The 22723-nt window shown below is 38.9% G+C and overlaps 1 protein-coding gene across 8 annotated transcripts in view; it reads left to right on the top strand.

Moving 5' to 3' along the window:
- Positions 1 to 20485, top strand: part of N4BP2L2 (NEDD4 binding protein 2 like 2) — a 28839-nt gene extending 8354 nt beyond the window's left edge. For 2 of the 8 annotated variants that reach the window (XM_054718701.1, XM_008158159.3), the window contains 4 exons: positions 9017 to 9141; positions 16549 to 16637; positions 17056 to 17132; positions 20124 to 20485. In XM_054718701.1, the coding sequence (XP_054574676.1) occupies positions 9017 to 9141; positions 16549 to 16637; positions 17056 to 17132; positions 20124 to 20325 (493 nt within the window). In that variant the 3' untranslated portion in view covers positions 20326 to 20485. The remainder of the gene's footprint in view (positions 1 to 9016; positions 9142 to 16548; positions 16638 to 17055; positions 17133 to 20123) is intronic. The other 6 variants (XM_054718703.1, XM_054718702.1, XM_028134876.2 and 3 more) reach the window with 5 other exon arrangements.
- Positions 20486 to 22723: the final 2238 nt, after the last annotated feature.

Genomic DNA, 22723 nt, shown 5'->3' with positions numbered 1-22723 from the left:
TCTAGGATTTTTATGGTTTTGTGCCTTACATTTAAGGCTTATATACATTTTGAGTTTATTCTTATGTATGCTGTAAGTTGGTGGTCTAGTTTCATTTTTTTTTTTTTTTTGCGTGTATCTGTCTAATGTTCCCAACAACATTTATTGAAGAGACTGTCTCTGCTCCAATGTATGCTCTTGCCTCCTTTGTCAAATATTAATTGAACGTAAATGCTTGGGTCAGTTTCTGGGTTCTCTGTTCTGTTCCATTGATCTATATGCCTGTTCTTGTGACAGTACCAGGCTGTTTTGATTACGGTACCTTTGTAGTATAACTTGAAATCTGGTATTGTGATTCCTCCAACTTTGTTCTCTTTCTCAAGATTGCTGCAGTTATTTGGGGTCTTTTTTGGTTCCATATACATTTTTGGAGTATTGGTTCTAGATCTGTGAAATATACTGTTGGTATTTTAATAGGGATTGCATTGAGTCTATAGATTGCCTTGGGTTGTTTGGACATTTTAATTATGTTAATTCTCCCAATCCATGAACATGGTATATTCTTCCACTTGTTTATATCTTCCTCTATCTCTTTTCTCAATGTCCTGTAGTTTCTGAATACAAATCTTTCACCTCTTCGGTAAAAGTATATTCCTAAGTATCTTAATTTTTTGTTGAAATGGTAATTGGGGTTGTTTGTTTACTTTCGCTTTCAGAGAATTAATTATTGGTGTATAAAAAAGCCATTGATTTTTGGATATTAATTTGGTATCCATCTACTTTGCCAAGTTCATTTATTAAATCTAGTAGTTTTTTAGTGGAGTCTTTAGGGATTTCTATGTACAATATCATGTCATCTGTGAATAATGAGTTTTACTTCCTCCTTTCCAATTTGGGTGCCTTTTATTTCTTCTTATTTTTTGTTGCTGTGGCTAGGACTTCCAGTACTATGTTGAATAAGCATGACGAAAGCGGACATCTCTTTCTTGTTCCTATTCTTCGGGGAAATGGTTGTTCTTTTTTTTAAATATATTTTATTGATTTTTTTACAGAGAGGAAGGGAGAGGGATAAAGAGTTAGAAACATTGATGAGAGAGAATCATCGATGAGAGAGAAACATCGATCACCTGCCTCCTTCTCACTCCCCACTGGGGATGTGCCCGCAACCAAGGTACATGCCCTTGACCGGAATCGAACCTGGGACCTGGGACCTTTCAGTCCGCAGGCCAACGCTCTATCCACTGAGCCAAACCAGTCAGGGCTGGTTTTATTTTTTGCCCATTGAGTATGATGTTCTCTGTAGGTTGTCATATATGGCCTTTATCATGTTGAGATATGATCCCTCTATTCCACTTTGCTGAGAGTTTCTAAAAAGAGGTGTTGGAATTTGTTGAATGCTTTTTCTGCATCTATTGATAAGAGGTCTTTTAATTTGTTTATGTGATGTATCACATTTATTGATTTGCGAATATTGTGCCAGCCTTGTATCCCTGCAACAACTTACACTTATTCATGGTGTATGATCTTCCTCTCTAATAAAAGAGTAATGTGCAAATTGACCGTACTTCTGCTACACCCACAAGCCACGCCCACCAGCCAATCAGGAGTGAGTATGCAAATTAACCCAACCAAGATGGCTGCAGCCACGGAGCGATCAGGAGGATTGGGTTTCCCCGGCAATGGAGGAAGCCAAGCTTCCTGCACACCCTGGCCGGCCCAGGCCTCAGCTCAAGGCTACAAAGTTTCAATTATAGAAGATAAATAAATCCCAGATACCAGGGCCTCCGCTTGGGTCACTGGGGGGCATGGCCGGCCTGCAAACCACCACAGGCCCCTACCCAGGCCACCCCACGCCCCAGGGGAACCCCCACCCTGATCCAGGACACCCTTCAGGTCAAACCAGCTGGCCCCCACCCATGCACCAGGCCTCTATCTATCTAATAAAAGAGTAATATGCAAGTTGACCATCACTCCAACACACAAGATGGCTGCCCCCATGTGGTCACAAGATGGCTGCCCCAAGGGGACACAAGATGGCCGCCACAAGATGGCCAGCAGGGGAGGGCAGTTGGGAAGGATCAGGCCAGCAAGGGAGGGCAGTTGGGGGCGATCAAGCCTGCAGGGGAGGGCAGTTAGGGGTGACCAGGCTGGCAGAGGAGGGAAGTTGGGGGCGACCGGGCCTGCAGAGGAGGGCATTTGGGGGGGGGGGGATCCAGGCCTGCAGGGGAGAGCAGTTGTGGAGGGACCAGGCCTGCAGGGGAGGGCAGTTAGGGGCAATCAGGCTGGCAGGGGAGCAGTTAGGCACCAATTAGGCTGGCAGGGGAGTGGTTAGGGGGTGATCAGGCTGGCAGGCAGGAGCTGTTAAGGGCAATCAGGAAGGCAGGCAGGTGAGCAGTTGGGAGCCAGCAGTCCTGGATTGTGAAAGGGATGTCCGACTGCCCGTCTAGACCTGATCCTACCGGGATCAAGCCTGAATGGGCAGTCGGACATCCCTCGAGGGGTCCCAGATTGGAGAGGGTGCAGGCTGGGCTGAGGGACAACCCTCCCCCCACCCTGTGCATGAATTTCGTGCACCAGGCCTCTGGTTTTAATATATTGATGGATCTGTTTTGCTAATATTTTGTTGAGGATTTTAGTATCTAGGTTCATCAGGGATATTAGCCTGTAATTCTCTTTCTTTGTAGTGTCTTTATCTAGTTTTGGAATTAGGGTAATGCTGGCCTCATTAAAGCAGCTTGGAAATGTTCCTTTTTCTTGTGGTTTTTAGAATACTTTGAGGAGGATAGGTGTTAGTTGTTTTTTGAAGGCTTGGTAAAACCTCCCTCTGAATCCTTTCAGACTTGGGCTTCTGTTTGCTGGTTTTTTTTTATTATTATTACTACTTCTATTTCATCAGCTGTTATTAACCTATTCTGGTTTTCTGATTCTTCCTGATTCAGTTTTGGGAGATTGTATTTTTCTAGGAATTTTTCCATTTCATCCACATTGTCTAGCTTATCTATACAAATAAAAGGGTAATATGCTAATTAGAGTGAATGTCCTTTCAGACAAAGCTGAAGCGGCTGTGAGGGCCGAGGCTCAGGCAGCCATGGGCGGCTGCCGAAGGGCTGAGGCTCAGGCCTGATCCACCAGGTTGCCTCCTGCAGAGGGAAGCCATATTGGGGGCCGAGACAGAGGCAGTTAGGGGGGATCAACCCGACAGGGGGCCAAATTAGGGTTGATCAGGCCGGCAGGGGGGCAAGCTAGGGGCGATCAGGCTGGCAGGTAGAGGGGTTAGGGGCAATCAGGCAGACAGGCAGGCGAGCGGTTAGGAGCCAGCAGTCCCAGATTGTGAGAGGGATGTCCGACTGCTGGTTTAGGCCAGATCCCTGGGGACCGGCGGTCAGACATCCCCAAGGGGTCCCAGATTGGAGAGGGTACAGGCTGGGCTGAAGGAACCCCCCTGCCCCGCGGTGCACGAATTTCATGCACCGGACCTCTAGTTGTCATATAGTTGTTCATAGTATTTTCTGTGTTGTCAGTTGTTACTTCACCATTTTGTTTCTGATTTTATTTATTTGGGTCCTCTCTCTTTGTTTCTTTGTTTTTTGTTTTTTTTTTTAAATATATTTTATTGATTTTTTACAGAGAGGAAGGGAGAGGGACAGAGAGCTAGAAACATCAATGAGAGAGAAACATCGACTAGCTGCCTCCTGCACACCCCCTACCGGGGATGTGCCCGCAACCAATGTACATGCCCTTGACCGGAATCGAACCTGGGACCTTTCAGTCCGCAGACCGACGCTCTATCCACTGAGCCAAACCGGTTTCAGCTCTCTTTGTTTCTTGATGAGTCTGTCTAATGGGTCATCAATCTTATTTTATCTTTTTAAAGAACCAGCTCTTGGTTTCATTGATTTTTTTTTGTATTGTTCTTTTAGTCTCTATGTCATTTATTTCTGCTCTAATCTTTATTATTTACTTCCTTCCACTTACTCTGGGCTTTTCTTGTTCTTTTTCTAATTCTTTAAATTGTAGGGTTAAATAGTTTATTATTTGTTTTTCTTGTGTGTGTGTTTTTTTGTTGTTGTGTTTTTGAGGTAGGCCTGTAGTGCTACAAACTTCCCTCTCAGGACTCCTTTTGCTGTGTCCCATAGGTTTTGGATAGTTGCATGTTTATTTTCATTTGTTTCCAGGAAGTTTTTTATTTCTTTCTTGATCTCATTGGTAACCCATTCATTGTTTAATAACATGCCACTTAGCCTCCAGGTGTTTGAATGTTTTTGAGTGTTTTTACGGTAGTTGATTTATTTTTTAATTCCATTTTGATCTGAGAAGATGCTTGATATGATTTCAATTTTTGAACTTGCAGAGACTTGTTTTGTGTCCTAACATGTGGTCTATCTTTGAGAATGACCCATGTGCACTTGAGAAGGATGTATAATCTGCAGCTTTGGAGTGAAATGTTCTGTAAATGTCAATTAAGTCCATCTGATCCAGTGTGTCCTTTAGAGGTACTGTTTCTTTGTTAATTTTTGTCTGGAAGATCTATCCAGTGAAGTCAGCAGGGTATTAAAGGCCCCTACTATTACTGTATTGCTGTCAGTGTCTCCCTTAAAGTCCTGTAGAGCAGAGGTCGCCAACCTTTCGGATCTCACGGACTATCGTTTGGCGACGGCTGCTGTAGAGGTTTTTTTTTCATGTATTTACTAGAGGCTCAGTGCACGAAATTCATACACTGGGGGCGGGGAAGGCGTCTTCAGCCCGGCCTGTACCCTCTCACAGTCCAGGACCCCTTGGGGAATGTAGCCGTGTGCCAAGCTGCAGGCAGCCAGGGAGAAGCCCAAATTGGGGCTGGGCACCGCTCATACTCATCCTGACCCACTGCACCTGCTGCTGTGGAGTCGAGAGAGGCTCCCACCGTGGCAGCTGTGCTCACCGGCCATGAGCCCAAGCTTCTGGCTGAGCGGTGCTCCCCCTTTGGGAGCTCACTGACCACCAGGGGCAGCTCCTGCGTTGAGTGTCTGTCCCCTGCTGGTCAGTGACACATCATAGAGACCAGTCATTCTGGTCTTTCCGCCATAATGTTCGCTTAGGCTTTTATTATGTAGGCTAGAGGCCTGGTGCATGAATTTGTGCACCAGTGGGTTCCCTCGGCCTGGTCTGCAGGATCAGGCTGAAACCGGCTCTCCCAGCATCCCCCAAGGGATCCCAGATTGTGAACAGGCACAGGCCAGGCCGAGGGACCCCACCAGTGCATAATCAGGGCCAGGGAGGGACGCAGGAGGTTGGCCACCCACGAGAGGGCTCCAGGGTGTGTCCAGCCCATCTCGCTCAGGCCTGATCGGCGGACCCCAGCAGCAAGCTAACCTCCTGGTCAGAGCGTCTACCCCCTGGTGGTCACTGCACATCATAGTGACCGGTTGACTGCCCACTGGTGGTCAGTGCACATCATAGCAACTGGTTGACTGGTTGACTGTCTACCCCTGGTGGTCAGTGTACGTTATAGCAAGCAATTCAGTGGCCTTAGCATATCATTAGCATATTATGCTTTGATTGGTTGAACGGACAACTGGACGGCCGGACACTTAGCATGTTAGGCTTTTATTACATAGGATGTGCTCTTATATTGGGTGCAAATATGTTTACCAGGATTATATTCTCTTCTTGGATCGATCCCTGATCCCTCTAGTATTATATAGTGACCTTTTGTCTCTTGTGATAGCCTTCATTATGAAGTCTATTTTGTCAGATATGAGTATTGCTAACCCAGGTGTGTGTGTGTGTGTTTGTTTTGGGGGTTTTGTGGGGGTTTTTTTCATTTCCATCTGCATGAAACATTTTTCTCATCTCTTCACTGTCATCCTGTGTGAGTTTTTGTTCTGAGGTGGGTCTCTTGTAGACAACATATTTATTTGGGTCATATTTTTTTGTCCAGTCAGCTACCCTATGTCTTTTGATTGGAGTATTTAATCTATTTATGTTTATGGCTATTGTTGACAGGTACTTATTACCATTTTAATTTTTTATGCCTATTCTTATCTCTCTTCTCATTACAGCAGTCCCTTTAGCATATCTTGCAGTGCTGGTTTGGTGGTGAAAAACTCCTTAGGCCTTTTTTTTGTCTGGGAAACTCTTTTTTTGTTTGTTTGTTTTTTCACTATTTTGAATGGTAGCCTTGCTGGATATAGTAATCTTGGTTTCAGATCTTTGCTTTCCATTACCTTGAGTACTTCATGCCATTCCCTTCTGGCCTTTAGTTTCTAATGAGAAATCAGGTGTCAGCCTTATCGGAGCACCTTTGTAGGTAACAGTTTGCTTTTCTCTTGCTTTAAGCTTCTCTCTTTGTCTTGAAATTTTGGCATTTTAATTATGATGTGTCTGGGAGTGGGCATGTTTGGGTTCTTCTTGCTTTGGACTTTCTGTGCCTCATCAATTTGTGTGACTTTTTCCTTTATCAGGTTAAGGAAATTTTCTGCCATTATTTCTTCAAACATGTTTTCTATCCTTTGCTCACTTTTTTCCCCTTCTGGCACTCCTATTTTGCGAATATTGTTTCATGTTATCCCACATTTCCCTTAAGCTGTCCTCTTGTTTTTTAATTGTTTTTTCTTTTTGGTTCTCTGATTTATTTTTTTTTTACCGTATCTTCTAATTCACTGATCCAATCCTCAGCTTCCCCTAATCTGCTGTGTATTCCTTCCACCATGTTCTTTATTAGTGCTGTACTATTCTTCATGCTGTAGAGCATCTTTGCTATCATTATTCTGAACTCTGTCTGATAAATTTCTTATTTCCATTTCTTTTAGCTTTTCTTTTGGAGAATTCTCTTGTTCTTTTGTTTCAGGTGTTTTTGCTTATTTCCCCATTTGGGCTGTCTGTTTGGGTTTGTGTCTGTGTATTAGGTAGATCTGATATTACTTCCAATCTCTAGTGCAGGACAATGTCAGACACTGTTTGAGACTGTTCCTGAGTACTGTTTGGAGCTATCAGTAATCCATAGCTTGTGGCTCCCTCTGCTGTGGCTGGGTGCCTTTATAAAGGACCATGATGTGTACCATGGTCTGTTTTTCCTAGCCCTGGGCCCAGAAGGAGATCAGGCAAAGACTCAAAGCCTCCAGAGATTCTTCTCTGCCAGCAGTCTGATTGTTATCAGCCTTGGTTAGCCTGAGGCTACCAACCAGTAGGTGGGGCAAGAAGTCTTCCAAGGGCTGGGGCAACTGCCTTCCTTCCCAGTAAAAATCATCTGGATAGCAGATGTCCCTTGGAGAAATATGTCCTCTGCAGTGTGAGGGCATGACTCAGCACAAGAAACCTGGGTGGCTGCCTTCAGAACTCCAACCCCAGAGCCCCCAACCCTGGACTCTACTGACACAGCTCCAGTCCACTCTGTCCTCTCTCAGCCATAGCCCAAGGTGAGTGGCTGCACACAAAATTTTGTGCGTTGACCCTTTAAGAGGGTGTCTGCATTTACAGCTGTCTCTCCTTGGCCGACATCAACCCTGTTGCTTTTCATAGCCAGATGTTATTTGGGCACCTTCCTCAGTTCTGGTGCTCTGGGATGGGGAGCCCAGCTTGGGGTTTAGACCCCAGAGTTCTCATTAGAAACCCTCCACAGCTGAGATATCCCTCCAGACCTTCAGCTGCTGTCTGTGGGAGCCCAGCAGCCCTTTTGCACCTCCGCACTTCCTACCAGTCTCTATGAGGTCTCCACTTTCCATGCTTGATTATCAGGGTTCTCTCCAGCTAGTCCTCAGTTGATTTTTCAGGTTGGTTCTTCTGTGTTTTAGTTGTATTTCCAGCTTGGTCATGGGAGAGTGTCAGTGTAGCTTCCACTTACTCTGCCATTTTGGAATCATTTCTGCCATATTCTGTAAGAAACTCTAGTCCCTGACTGCAACCCGTACTGAGGAGGGGATTATACAAGGGTATGACTATCAGGAGCCAGGGATCATTGTGAGCCAAATGGTTTTGGCGCTTCCACCTCTATTTATGTAACTCTGGTGGCCCGATTTCTGAAATTATTTTCGTTTCTGATTTGTTTAATATAAAATTACCAAGGTTGTTGTGAGAATTAGATAAGGTCATAGATATATATAAAATGCTTGGCCCATAATAGATTCTCAAAACAACAGCTGTTTAGAAAATATACATAGCAGGTGGCCAGCAGGCCTATGTCTGAGTTTTGTGTTGTTTTTTTTTAAATTTTATTGGATACTTGATTTTTTCAGAATGTTGACATTCTGAGAATCCATTTTGGTATCTGACTTAACTCGTAAGAATTCTGATGGAATCTGACTATAATGGTTTTGAAAATACTCGTATTCTTTAATAATTTATTTTTGTTAAAGTGGTTGGTATGACATCAGGTATATTTGGATTGATACAGGCATTTTAAAATACATATATATATATATATTTGTGATTTCAGAGAGGAAGGGAGAGGGTGAGAGAGATAGAAACATTAATGATGAGGGAGAATCATTGATCGGCTGCCTCCTGCATGTCCCCTACTGATTTAATGTCTTAAAAAACTGAAGTTTGATCATACTGTGGAGGATCACTGGTTGTTTCACAATATTAAGCCTCGAGCTATTTCTGACTCCTACTTGTCGGTTTTACATTTGTGCTTCATGGAAATTAGTTTATCAGCGCTATCCTGGTTTAAATACAGTTTTCCACAGGTGAATTGCTTGCTTATGCTTACTTGCCCTTTAGGTTATCTGCTGCACTATATTTAGGCAATTTTAGACACCAAATGCACATTCACTAAAGAAAAACATGGACAGTAGTTGACATAATTTTGTGATTGGTTGAAAGACTTTTTTTAAAGTTTTAACATAAATGCTGCTTTAAGAAAAGTTTTTGAAACTGGCTATAACTGTACACTTAAGTGTGAAGTGATACTTGAAATCTGCAAGGTTTTTAAGGTCCAGCTCCTGTGCTATATATTCTGTTTGCAATATACTTACAGGTGTGTACCTAAAATTCATTCACTAAGTTTTGCTAATGGCTATACACTTTATAAATGGCACTTTATGATTTCTTTTATTAACAGAATTCTGCTTGGGCAGAGTCGTGATGGCATTGTGTTCAGCACTGATGACTATTTTCACCATCAAGATGGGTACAGGTATAATGTTAATCAACTTGATGATGCCCATGACTGGAACCAGAACAGAGGTTTGTTTTAGGCCAAGTCTCCTGGGATAGAATATTTGACTAGGAGTCAGAGGACCTGGATTTTTTTTTTTTTAATATATATTTTTATTGATTTCAGAGAGGAAAGGAGAGGGAGAGAGAGAGAGAAACATCAATGATGAGAGAGAGTCATTGATTGGCTGCTCCCTGCATTCCCCCTACTGGGGATCAAGCCCACAACCCAGGCATGTGCCCTTGACTGGAATTGAACCTAGGACCCTTCAGTCCACAGGCTGACGCTCTATCCACTGAGCCAAACCAGCCGGGGCTGGATTTATATTCCTGACGACTTCTACCAGCTGAATGACTTTCATAAGCCATTTGAACAGCTTTGAGACCCAATTTTTTTCATTTACTAGAACCAGTGATACTTGCAAGATTGTTGTGAAAATCAGAGACTTTAGATAAAATACTTTGTAAACTGTAAATAGTGTACCAGTATAAACTGGTAAAATAGAGGGTGGGATATTTTGGTAGGCTTTATTTTATATCTCTTGAATAAATTCTGAGAACTGATACTATAGTTATGTATTCCAAAAAGTTATTTCCCTAAGAGTAATGTTAATGTTTTTTAAGGCTTAATATAAATGCTCTGAATATTAAAAGTTTTTTTCATTGATATGACTCCATGAAAAATCTATTTAATATATTTTTTAGAAACATAGAGGTCAATTTCTTTTCACCATGCAATAGTGGTTCTTAATCTTGGCTGCACATTTTAATTACTTGGGGACCTTTTTAAAAAAAATATATGCCTGATCCAGACCAGGTCGCTCAGTTGGTTAGAGTGTCATCTTGTACACCAGAAAGTTGCAGGTTCGATTCCTGATCAGGGCCATGTACCTAGGTTGTGGGTTAGATCCCCTGTGAGGGTGCATACAGTAGGCAACTGATTGCGCGCGCGCGCGCTCGCTCTCTCTCTCTCTCTCTCCTCTCTTCTTCTTCTTCTTCTTCTTCTTCTTCTTCTTCTTCTTCTTCTTCTTCTTCTCTCTCTCTCTCTCTCTCTCTCTCTCTCTCTCTCTCTCTCCCTTTCATTTCTCCCTCCTTCCCCGCCTTCCCCTACAAAAAACAAAACACCTAAGCCTGAGTTAGACCCAGAGATTCTGGTTTAATTTGTCTGGAGTGGATCTAAGCATTGGTTTGAGTGGGTTATTTTTGAAGTTACCCAGACATTCTCATGTTGCAGTCAGATTGAAAACTTGGTCTAGAATTATGTTGCTAAATGTATACAGTGTAAGTTAATTTATTTTCTAATAGATGAAGAATGCATTGATGCTAGCCCTAGCTGGTTTGGCTCAGTGGATAGAGAGTCAGCCTGAGGACCGAAGGGTCCCAGGTTCGATTCCAGTCAAGGACACATACTCGGATTATGGGCTTGATCCCCAGTAGGGGGCATGCAGAATGTTTCTATCTCTCTCTCCTTCTCCCTTCCTCTCTGAAATAAATTAAAAAAAAAATATATATATACATATATATATATATATAAATATACACACACACACACACACACATATAAAGAATGCATTGATGATTAAACAAATTGATTTTATTAAGAGAAAATATAAACCTAGAGTCAGGAGATTACACTAAACCCCATATACTTATCACTCAGAATTATCAGTTACCATACCAGTTGCCATATTGACTTTATTTTTGTTTTCACTCCTCACCTTTTCTAATTACTAAAGCATTTTGAAACAGTTCTAGACATTATACTTTATGCATTTCAAATTAACCACCTTCTTACTTAATGTTATTTAAATATAGTACCATCATCACACCTAAAAAAAACCCATACAATTCCTTGACATCATGTAATATCCAGTCTGTAATCGAATTTCTCCTATTGTCTTAACTGTTTACTTACGGTTGTTTTGTGTGAATCAGGATCCAAACAAGGTCCTTATATAGTACATTTGATTTTGTTTTTTTAATTGTTAATGTGTAGCAGTTTCTCCTCTTTTCACCCTTATACCATTAATTTGTTGATGAAATTTGGTTGTTTGTCTTGTAGAATATCCCATATCCTGTAGTTGTCTATTTGCTTCCTTGTGTCGATGTAAGAAATGTCCAAACTTGTAAGAATTTTTATGAGTTTATTTGAGCCAAAGTGACTACAATTGCCGGGAAGCAAAATCTCAACAGGTTGAGAAAATGCTCCAGAAAAATAGCATATTTACTACTTATTTTATACATCAGCATCAAAGGGGAAGATGTATGGGGTTACATGAAATCCACTGTTCATAGATTAGGGAGTTGAGATAAAGCAAAGTGGGGAAATCTCTGAAATTGGATAAACAGTAAAACAGACACCCACACTGCTTTTACATTGGTGGGTATAGGATAGTTAACAATTAACATTTACAGCACATAGAGATGGTATAAAAAAGAGGGGTTCTCTGATCTGGTGGGAGATTGTGCCATGAGGGGTCTGGGAAAAGGGATTATTCTGACTTTCCAAAGGCATGTTATTATAGGTGCAAAGAGACAATAGACTGGCTCAATTAAGGTATAGATTGACCTTTGTCAAGGAAGATACCATCCTAGGATATGACTACCTACTATGACTTGCTTTTAGTTAGGAAGTTTTAATTTCAGACCATCCTATATGGTTGCTTTAGGTCTCTTGTGTTTGTAAGGCTGCCATGCAGGCCTCCCCTGACCTTGTCAGGTTTAGTTTGTGGCCCCTTTTTCGGCCACACATAGGGTAACCATTTAACTTGTTTCTCTTTCCCCTATATTGCTTTAAATAGAAGTTAAGTGTACAGGAAGCAATCGATCGATATGTCTCTCTCACATAGGTGTTTCTCTCTGTCTCTCCCTCTCCCTTCTACTCTCTAAAAACCAATGGAAAAATATCCTTGTGTGAGGATTAACAAAACACAAAGAAGAGGATTAATTATGTTCAACTTTTTTTGCAGGGGGTAAGCAAAGTCTGATTATCTCATTTTTAGTGATGCTAAGAATGACCAATGTTAGGGTTTTGGCTGGTGATGTGGACTGTGAAAGAATTCACTGCTAAAAGAAGAGATAGATGCAGGAAGTTTATTTTTACTTAACCAGAAGGGAAAGGGCCAGTGCAGTGCTAACCAATACAAGGGCAAGTAAAAAAACAGCTGCCTACTCTTTTAAAGAGTAATGGCTGCTGTGGCTAGGTGACAAGGAAGGGAGGGGAATTTGGGGCTGAGACAGTTGGCAGATATCTAGGGAGGTGTCTTTTCAGTATTTTTCCCAAGCCTGTAAAACATGCTTAGAGTTAAAGTTATGAAGAGTTCAAAAGAGGCTTGTTTGAAGAGGAGGGGGAAGGGAACTTTCTACTAACTAGAGAATTTTCAGTGCAAATTATCCCTGAGTTGTAAAAATAGCAGGGAAGAGGGGTATGCAAGAATGTAGTCTTGAAAGTAACTTGTCTTGCAGTTTGAACAGAGCAGCTATTTGAATCAGAGGAGCTAACAATCTTGGGGTTTACCAGGTGCTTCTCTTAAATTATGGAAAGCTAAAACAAGGAAAAAGAAAAGCTTTTTTTCTGTCTTTACAAGTAGCTTCAAAGAGACAGCTTGTTCCCACCTTTACCAAGTTCTCTTGTCAACCTTGTATCTAATGGGTTATCCAACAATGAAATGTTTCCTGAATTAGTTCTTTCATTAATGGTTGCAAAATGGCAATTTTTCTAGGTCTGTTGTTCCTTTCCTGTTTAGTAGCTAGAATTCTTTTTTTTTTTTTTTTAATTGTATTGAGAGGAAGAGAGAGGGATAGAGAGTTAGAAACATCGATGAGAGAGAAACATCGATCAGCTGCCTCCTGCACACCCCCTACTGGGGATGTGCCCGCAACCAAGGTACATGCCCTTGACCGGAATCGAACCTGGGACCCTTGAGTCCGCAGGCCGACGCTCTATCCACTGAGCCAAACCGGTTTCGGCAGTAGCTAGAATTCTTATGTAATGAGAGCTTCCTCTCAACTAGAAGTAGCAACTAGGGTCACCCTAAAGTACAGTATGTACAGGAAAACAAGATAAATGCTTTTTTAATTATTATTGATTTCAGAGAGGAAGGAAGAGGGAGAGAGAGATGAGATAGAAGCATCACTGATGAAAGAGAATCATTGATCAACTGCCTTCTGCACGCCTCCTATTGGGGATCACACCTGCAATCCAGGCATGTACCCTTGACTAGAATTGAACCCGGGACCCTTCAGACCACAGCCTGACACTCTATTCACTGAGCAAAACCAGTTAGGGCAGGATAAATGCTTTTTTTTTCTCTTAATTTTCAATTTTCAGAGTAAGAAATTTCAGGGAGGATATTTTTGAGTAAAATGTTTCACTCTGTTGCAGTCCATGGTTTCATAGAAAAGTTTAAATGTCAGAGAAGTTTGATTTTAAGACTATTTCCTACTATTGGTTTTATGACATTGTAGGATATTTCCAAATATATTCGTGACATAAAAATCTCAAAAAATATTAATATTTTTAATTTCTAAAAAATTGCCATAGGATATTATTGCCCAAATAAAATAATGTTGATATTGCAATTCCCAAAAATGTGTGGTGTTATTGGCCTAAAGTTAGGGGAATAAGAATAGGCGATAAGTAGAATGAATAAAGGCAGTGGGCAAAGCCAGATACCTTTGGTAGACTGGGAAGCTTGTTTGTGTGGGACATTTTTTCTGTTTGCAGAACTAGTCTAAAATTTTCATTATATGGTTCATGCCACGTGAATTATACTGCTGAACAAAACAGTGATTTCTAGGTAAACTACTGGTTTTATTAGTATAATAAATACTGACTTTTAAAAAGTAATTTCTACCTTTTTCAGGTAGAAAATTGAGAAACTAGCAACTAGACATTTTGAAATTAAACCATGTTTTATTTTATTTTTAGGGCAGAATTTCTCTTTTCAACAAATATTTATTGCATACTTTAGAGGCTAGGCCATTTTCTGAGAATGTCTGTCTCATCTTTATTAGAAGAAGAATCTAAATTCATCTTAGACTGCTTATAAATTGAAAACATCTCCAAGGTATCAATATTCTATTTCTTAGAATATGGTAGTTAATTTATTGAGGTATTCAAACCTTGTTTCTTTAGGAGCTCTATTTTCCTGGAGTGTAGTGCCCTGTACTGTGATATTGGATGATGGTGATTTAGGAAAGAGGATGATCTTCCCATTAATTTGTTGATAGACTCTTCTTCTGGAACATAACTCCTTGGAAGAGTAGGCCTAACTAACTATCAGACATTAGGAGAGTTACTTTAAATTTTTATTTGTTTGTTTTTTATTTTTCATCTAATCCACCTCCCTTGCTTTGCAGAGCCTAGAGAGAGGTGTGACCAACTAGGGCACCAACAGCTAATTTGAAGCACATCCTGGATTTGTCATCACAGATTGTTCTCCCTGCAGAGGACCTTAGAGCCCATGTAGCTCAAAAATTTAGTTTCATGGATTGTGGATTGAGGCCCATGGTTTTTGTTTTTGTTTTTTTGTTGTTGGTTTTTTGGTGTTTTTTTTTAATGAAAGATTTGGTCACTTTATGATTGGGGATAGAGCAGTGGGGATGTGGATAGCATCTTGGTGTCCTATTTAATATGACCCAAATTCTAAATTTCTATTGGTATTTAGAGATACCTTCTTCCAAATATGTACTCAACCATAGTCATTACTACTTAACTAACTAACCTTTAGAATTCTGTCTGCCCTGGACCTCTGTATAAATATTTTCATTATGTAGAACTTACTAAATCCCAGGAAAACTTCTCTATCATTGCATTTTGCCTCAACCTTTTAAATTTTATTATGAGCTCTTTTTTTATTTTTTATTATGAGCTCTTAATTATATTTGTCTGTTTACACTTAAGAGTTATATACTTTTGTCATAACAGTGGTTCACTGTGGCAGTGATTTTCACCTCATGGGAGGAGAGATGGTGTAGGGATAGGGAGATATACTTTTTAAAAGTTCCTTCTATTTCAGCTCCCAGTTTGAGTCATAGTCCTAAGAAATATTAACCAGTTTTGCTGGGTAGGATAATCTTGGTTATAGGTCCTTTTATTACTGTGAAACTTTATTGCCACTCCCTTCTGGCCTGCAAAGTTTCTGTTGAGAAATCAGTTGACAGTCTTATGGGAACTCCCTTGTAGGTAACTAACTACTTTTCTGTTGCTGCTTTTAAGAATCTCACTTTGTCTTTTATCTTTTGCATTTTATGTGTCTTGGTGTGGGCATCATTTTTTGTTTATTTCTTTTGTTGTGTGTGTCTCTTTGGGTTCCTCTTGTTTGGAACTCTCTGCGCTTCCTGAACTTGACTCAAAAAAATAATAAACGAACAAGCAGAACAGAAATTGACTCATAGATAGAACATTTTGAATGGTTGCCAGATGGGAAGCGTGTTGGGATGGGTGAAAAGGTGAAGGTAAGAAGTACAAATTGGTTGTTAGAGAATAGTCATGGGGATGTGAAGTACAGCATGGAGGTTATAGTAAATAATATAATAACTATATCTGGTGTCAGATGAATACGAGATTTATTGAGATGATCACTTAGTAAGTTCTGTAATGTCTATTTCTAATCACTGGGGTATATACATGAAACTAATATAATATTGTATGTCAACTGTAATTGAAAAATTAAAAAATGATTTAAAAAAATAACCACAAAGTCAGTTGAACTGTTAGTATATATACCAACTATTAGTTGTTATATAAAGTTTTGCTGGTAAGGAATGATAAATCCATAGCATTTTTTTAAAAGCATTATTTGTACCCTGGCTGGGTAGCTCAGTTAGTTAGAGTGTCATCCCGATAGTCCAAAAGCATCATTTGTAATTGTAAAACATTGGAAAATACAGATAAGTATAAAATGGCAAATATTCTTACCACCTATAGAATACTACTTTTGATATATTAGCAACTCTTCTTATATCTTTATATCTTGACCAAAGTAAGATCATACTTGCATATTATCTTGCAACTTGCCATTTTCAGTTAACAAATCTCCATCTTTCCATGTCAATAAATGTTCACCTCTTTCCATATTCAGACCATATTCAGATGTAACTTACTCCTGTATTTCCTATAATGAAAGTTAGCTCTAGACTAAACTCTTCACTAGGTATAAGCACAAAGTTTCCCCAAAATGTCCTTTACAATTAATCAAAACCAGTATCTGGTCTGGGGAATACACAGGGCATGTGATTGTGTCTCATAATTCCCTTTTAATCTAGCAGAGTCCTTTTTTCCATGGCACTAACTCAAGAGATTACATAGGTTTGGTTTTCAGTATAGAGATGTAGAAAATTTCTTAGTAATGAAAATTTGAGTTTTATTTCTGTATTTTAACCTAATAGTTCTTTGTTTTTATTTTTGTTTTTTAAATTCATTATTTATTTCAGCTAAACAAGCTATCAATCAGGGGAGATCTCCAGTTATAATAGACAACACTAATACACAGGCTTGGGAAATGAAACCATATGTGGAAATGGTAAATATGAAATATGAGAGCATTTTTATATTTTATTCTTATTAATTTTTTTATATTCTGGAATTTTAGTTACTTTGATCTTTATTATTAAAACATTGTCCTTGTTTTCTAAAGAGGTATGATTGTTTATTTAATTTAAAAAATATGGGAATATTGCTTATTAAGGAATATGCTTATCTTGTTAGTTTTGCCTGGACTTGATAGTAACTGGAATTTTACTATCCAGTTAAATGGTATTAAAATTAATTTACCAGTTAAGTGGTATTAAAATTTTTGTAAACTATATTATTTTAAAAGTAAAATTTTTCTTGGTGGAGCAAATTTAGAAGTATTACCTAAATGAAATTTATATCTGCGTTCTTTTTACTTTATAAGAAGTATTCTCTGGGTTTGTGTTTTCTTCCTTTCCTCTGCATAGGCCATAGGAAAAGGATACAGAGTAGAGTTTCATGAACCTGAAACTTGGTGGAAATTTGATCCTGAAGAATTAGAAAAGTAAGACACTCAAATTTATTTTGAATATTTTTCTTTTTTCTTTCTTTTCTCCTTTACATGATCAATGTCCACTAGCTTTGCTTATCATGTCTTTACTGCTTATGATTAGGAACCACTACTTCTTACTTTCTGTTAAGAGGAACATTGACTTTAATTCAGTGTTTTTGAGACACCTTGCTTGTTAAATTTTATTAATATTTTGTTGTAGTTAAGTATATTTGAGGAAAAATTAGAACTTTTCCCTCTGGTTTTGAGCTAGGCCACTTCTCTGCATATTCCTTCCAACTTCATCGCCTTCCTATTTTAGGTCTCATAACCTTTTTACCTGGTATTTTCATCTTGCTCCCTCTTTTCATCTTTACTACTACAGCTCTATAATCCCATAACCAAGATCCTTGGAATCAGTGTGTTTTGGAAATCATATTTGGGGGGTGTTAGAAAGGTAATATAGTGATGTCAAAACACCCCCTAGCAGAGTTTGGGCAGCTTGTCATAATCCAGTATCTTACTATATCTATGGCAAAACATGACTAAGCAGTCTAAATAGTTAAGAAACACTGCATAATCTATTGTCAGTTCAAGAAGATCGGGCTGCCAAATGAGTACAGGTCTGGTTATGTTTTGCTGCTATATGAGTCAACAAAAACTTGAGTTTTCAGAGCATTTTAGGTTTCAGAATTTCTGTTAAGGAATTGTGGACTTATATTACTTTCAACCCTGCTCTTCTGTTTGTATTGACCTTTATCCCTTTCTCCTCACAGTGCTGGTTTTCCTGACTATGACTTTTTTCCTTCACTTTCATACCCCTCCATCCTTTTGATAAGAACTTTGAGATAAAATTCACATAGTTTACAATTTACCCATTAAAAGTGTATAGTTCAGTGGTTTGCAGTATATTCACAAGTTGTGCAACCATCACCTCCCCTTTTTTTAAAAAATATATTTTATTGATTTTTTTACAGAGAGGAAGAGAGGAAGAGAGAGTTAGAAACATCAATGAGAGAGAAACATCGATCAGCTGCCTCCTGCACTCCCCCAACTGGGGATGTACCCGCAACCAAGGTACATGCCCTTGACCGGAATCGAACCTGGGACCCTTCAGTCCAAAGGCCGATGCTCTATCCCCTAAGCCAAACTGGTTAGGGCACACCTCCCTTTTTTTAAATCATTTTTATTTTTCACACCTCAGTTTGCCCTCTTCCAGCTTAAAGTGCTATTCTATGTGGTATCCAACTAATTTAATTATTTCTCCCTTGTCTTTTATTCCTTTGATTACCTTACTTTCCCTTTCTGACTTATATGCCATGTGTTCATATATGAATAAATAAACAGATGGATTTACTAATATATGGTATTATTTACCTGCTCTGAGTATATTGCACCTCAGGTAAAAGAGAAGTTTAAATAAGAAAGTTATTTGGGTTATGATGAACAAATGAGTTGATGAAATACAATTAGAATTTGTTTACATTTAAGGGACTGTTGAAATTTATTATAAGTCTTAATATAAATTGATTTTACAAACTAAAATCAGTTTGATGTCTGGTATAATTTACTTTTTTGTATAAAATTGATTGAATCATCAAATTGGTTATCTTGCCAATTTTCAACCTGAGGTCTCTTTTTTAGTCTTCTTCTCTTTTGCTTTCTCTTCTTATCTTTAACACTAGAGTCCTGGTGCATGAAATTTGTGCACGGGGGGTAGGGTGTTGTGTCCATCAGCCCAGCCTGCACCCTCTCCAATATGGGATCCCTCTCACAATCCAGGACTGCTGGCTCCCAACTGCTCAGCTGCCTCTGCCTGGTTGCCCCTAACTGCTTCTGCCTGCCAGCTTGATCACCCCTAACTGCTCTCCCCTGCTGGCCTGGTTGCCCCCAACTACCCTCCCCTGCAAGCCTGGTTGCCCCAACTGCCCTCCCCTGCAGGCCTGGTCACCCCTAACTGCCCTCCCCTGCTGGCCTGGTCGCCCACAACTGTCCTCCCCTGCTGGCCATCTTGTGGCAGCCTTCTTGTGTCCACATGGGGGTGGCCATCTTGTGTGTTCGAGTGATGGTCAATTTGCATATTACCTTTTTATTATATAGGATGAGCACCAATGTTTTGAAAAGTAAACATTCCTTCTGTGTCCTTTTTCTGGGAAAAATGAATTAGTAAATCTAGAACTATAATATTAAATGTGTAATACATTCCTGTGTGTTTTGCCATGTCCAAGTCAAGTTATGGAAAACCTACGAGGATAAAATAAGTTGTAAAAAGTTCTTTGAGGGTCAAGTATAATTTTTAAACTGCTTCTTCTTTTCATAAGTAAATTCACAGAAAAAAGTATATAAAATACAAACATAGGACATGTCCTAAAATAAGTTTTAAAAAGTGACAAATATTTGATACGGATTTTTGTAAGTCCTCCAAATTCACTCAATTCTATAATTCTCAAAACTGACTCTTGCCCGGCCGGTGTCCCTCATTGGTTGAGCGTCAACCTATGAACCAGGAGGTAATGGTTCGATTCCCAGTTGGGGCACATGCCCAGTTTGTGGACTTGATCCCCAGTGTGGGACGTGCAGGAGGTAGCTGATCAATAGTTCTATATCATTGTTGATACTTCTCTCTCTCTCTCTCTCTCCCTTCCTCTCTTGAAATCAATTAAAAATATATATTAAAAAGAAAACTGACTCATAATCTTTTATTTTTTAAAAGAAGAGATTAATTCAGTGGTTCAGTGAATCAGTAGTTAGTTCTGTGTGATGAAGATTTAACTATTTAACATTTTGCTCTGATTTATGGTATCTTTAAACCTTTTAAAATTACTGTTAAAGTTTTTGAGAGAGCCATTATAAATCTTTTGGTATAGAATGCAGGTAAATGAGATGTATCTTCTAGTATTTATTTGCTAAAAATAATTTAGAGTCGGTACTCTTACTCTGAAACAACTTACTCTCTAAGCCTATAAATTCTTTAAAAAGAATTAAAATCTTTTTCTTTTTTGTTAGGAGGAATAAACACGGTGTGTCTCGAAAGAAGATTGCTCAGATGTTGGATCGTTATGAATATCAAATGTCCATCTCTATTGTAATGAATTCAGTGGAACCGGTGCACAGAAGTACACAAAGACTTCCTCCCTCAGAGGAGAAACAGAGGTGGGGAGGCTCTCTAGGCTCACACAGTCAAGTATGTGTCACATTCAATCAATAAGGTGGCTATTTTCAGCTAACACATTTGTTGCTTGCCCTTAAAAAACATTAATGAGCCTTTTTTGAAGTTTAAAGTTTTAGATTTTAAAAAAAGACTACATTGCACCACAGAGGATGTTCCCTAAATTCTAAAGTGTAAATAAAAATTATGTAAAATTGTATTTTAAATGTTTTTATAATCTTTTGTTGTGATACCTTCGGTTATAATGAAGACACATGAGTGAGTAGGAACTAGAATGTTTTCTACAATTGAATTTTAAACTAATTTTATCTATTTTGTAAATAGTGTTGAACAGTTTTATAGTTCAGACTCCAAACTGACTTTTCATAAAATTTTAGTATTTTTCCTTAAGCACCTTAAATATATAAGAAATACTTCCTTAACTGGTTTGGCTCAGTGGATAGAACATTGGCCTGCAGACTAAAGGGTCCCGGATTTGATTCTGGTCAGGGGCATGTACCTTGGTTGCAGTCTCGATCCTTGGCCCTGGTCAGGGTGCGTGTAGGAGATAACCAATTCATGTGTCTCTCTCACATTGATGTTTTTTCTCTCTGTGTGTCTTTCCCTCTCCTTTCCACTCTCTAAAAATCAGTGGAAAAATATCTTCAGGTGAGGATTAACAACAACAAAAAATAATAAAATAAAAAGAAATACTAACTTTTTTTTCCTTATTCATAGTATATTCTTTTGACCTTTTTTAAATTATTGTTTTGTTTTGTTAATCCTCATTCGAAGATATTTTTTCCATTGATTTTTTTTTTCTCTATTGACTTTTAGAGAGTGTGGAAGGGATGGAAGGGGAGAGAAAGAGATAGTAATTTGGAATATAAGGAAGCAGACAGAAAACACCCAATTAGAACAGAAAAAAAATGATAGTATTAGTAGCCTCTGGGACAACTTCGAGTGTATCAACAATAGCATCATGGAAGTGCCAGAAGAAGACAGAAATTGAAAACCTTTAAAAAAAGAAAATAAGAGAAACTTCCCCAACCTGGTGAAGAAAATAAATACACAACTCCAGTTAATGCGGAATATCCCAAACAAGATGAACCCAAAGAGGCCTACACTAAGACACGTCATAAATAAAATGCCAAAGGTTAATCCTGGCTCGTGTGACTCGGTTGGTCATTGTCCTGTGCACCAGAAGATTTGTCAAGGGCATATGCCCGGGTTGCAGACTCGATCCTTGGTGGGGGAATGCAGGAGGCAGCCCATATATGTTCCACTCTCACATTGATACTGTTCTCTCCCTCTCCTCTCCTCTCTCTAAAAATCAAACTATTTTTTTTAATGCCAAAGGTTAAATCTAAAGAAACTCAAAAAAGGGGACATCTATAATACTTTCAACAATAAAGATAAATTTTAAAAAGGTGGAGAGTCTCGAAAGCAGCAAGAGAAAAGCAGTTAATAACCTACTTAGGGAGCTCCCAGAAGACTCAGCTGATTTCTTAACAGAAACTTTGCATGCCAGAAGGGATTTACAGGAAGTATTCAAAGTGATAAAAAGCAGGGCCCTACAATCATGATTATCCAGAAAAGCTATCATTTAGAATAGAAAAACTAATAAAGAGCTTCCCAGACAAGATAAAGCTACAGAAGTTCATTGTCACCAAACCAGCGTTACAACAAATGTTAAAGGGTCTTTAAGAAGTAGAAGAAAATGATTTAAAAATATGAATAATAAAGTCATAAAAAATGAAATCTTACTGTTTATGACAACATTGATGGAGCTGGAAGATATTATGCTAAGTGAACTAAGTCATTCAGAGAAAGATAAATACCATATGATTTCACTTATATGTGGATCTAAAGAACAATATAAATGAACAAACAAAATAGGCTCCTAGGTACAGGGAAAAGATAAGGATTGGCAGAGGGGAGGAATGTTGGGATGGGTGAAAAAGGTGAAGGGATTGAGAAGTACACATTGGTAGTTACAAAATAATTTATGGGAATGTAAAGTACACTGTAGGAACTATACTGGAATAACTATGTATGGTGCCACTTGATACTGAAAATATCAAAAGGGAACACTTTGTAAAGTATGTGATTATCTAACAACTATGTTGTATTACTGATACTAACATAATATTGAATGTAAACTGTAATTGAAAAAGTTTTTAAAAAATAAATAAGTTAGAATATATACTGTAGGAACTCATTAAATACTAGCTGAAGGATTTTTATACTCATTCTATTATTAACAATATTGACCCCAAGTGTATTTTCTTCTTAGACCTGTCCTTTGAACTCCAGTCTTTATAATTTAATTGACTACCTGACATTTCCACTTTCAAGCCTGAAAAATTGAACTGTGATCTGTCTTCTTCCTGGATCTCCAGGATTTCCTTGCACAGCAATTGGATCTACCATCCATCTATTTATTTATATTTTTTTA

Source organism: Eptesicus fuscus, chromosome 7, assembly GCF_027574615.1.
Source record: "Eptesicus fuscus isolate TK198812 chromosome 7, DD_ASM_mEF_20220401, whole genome shotgun sequence".
Taxonomy (NCBI): Eukaryota; Metazoa; Chordata; class Mammalia; order Chiroptera; family Vespertilionidae; genus Eptesicus; species Eptesicus fuscus.
The sequence above is the reverse complement of the archived record's forward strand: the minus strand, read 5'-3'. Positions and strand labels throughout refer to the sequence as shown.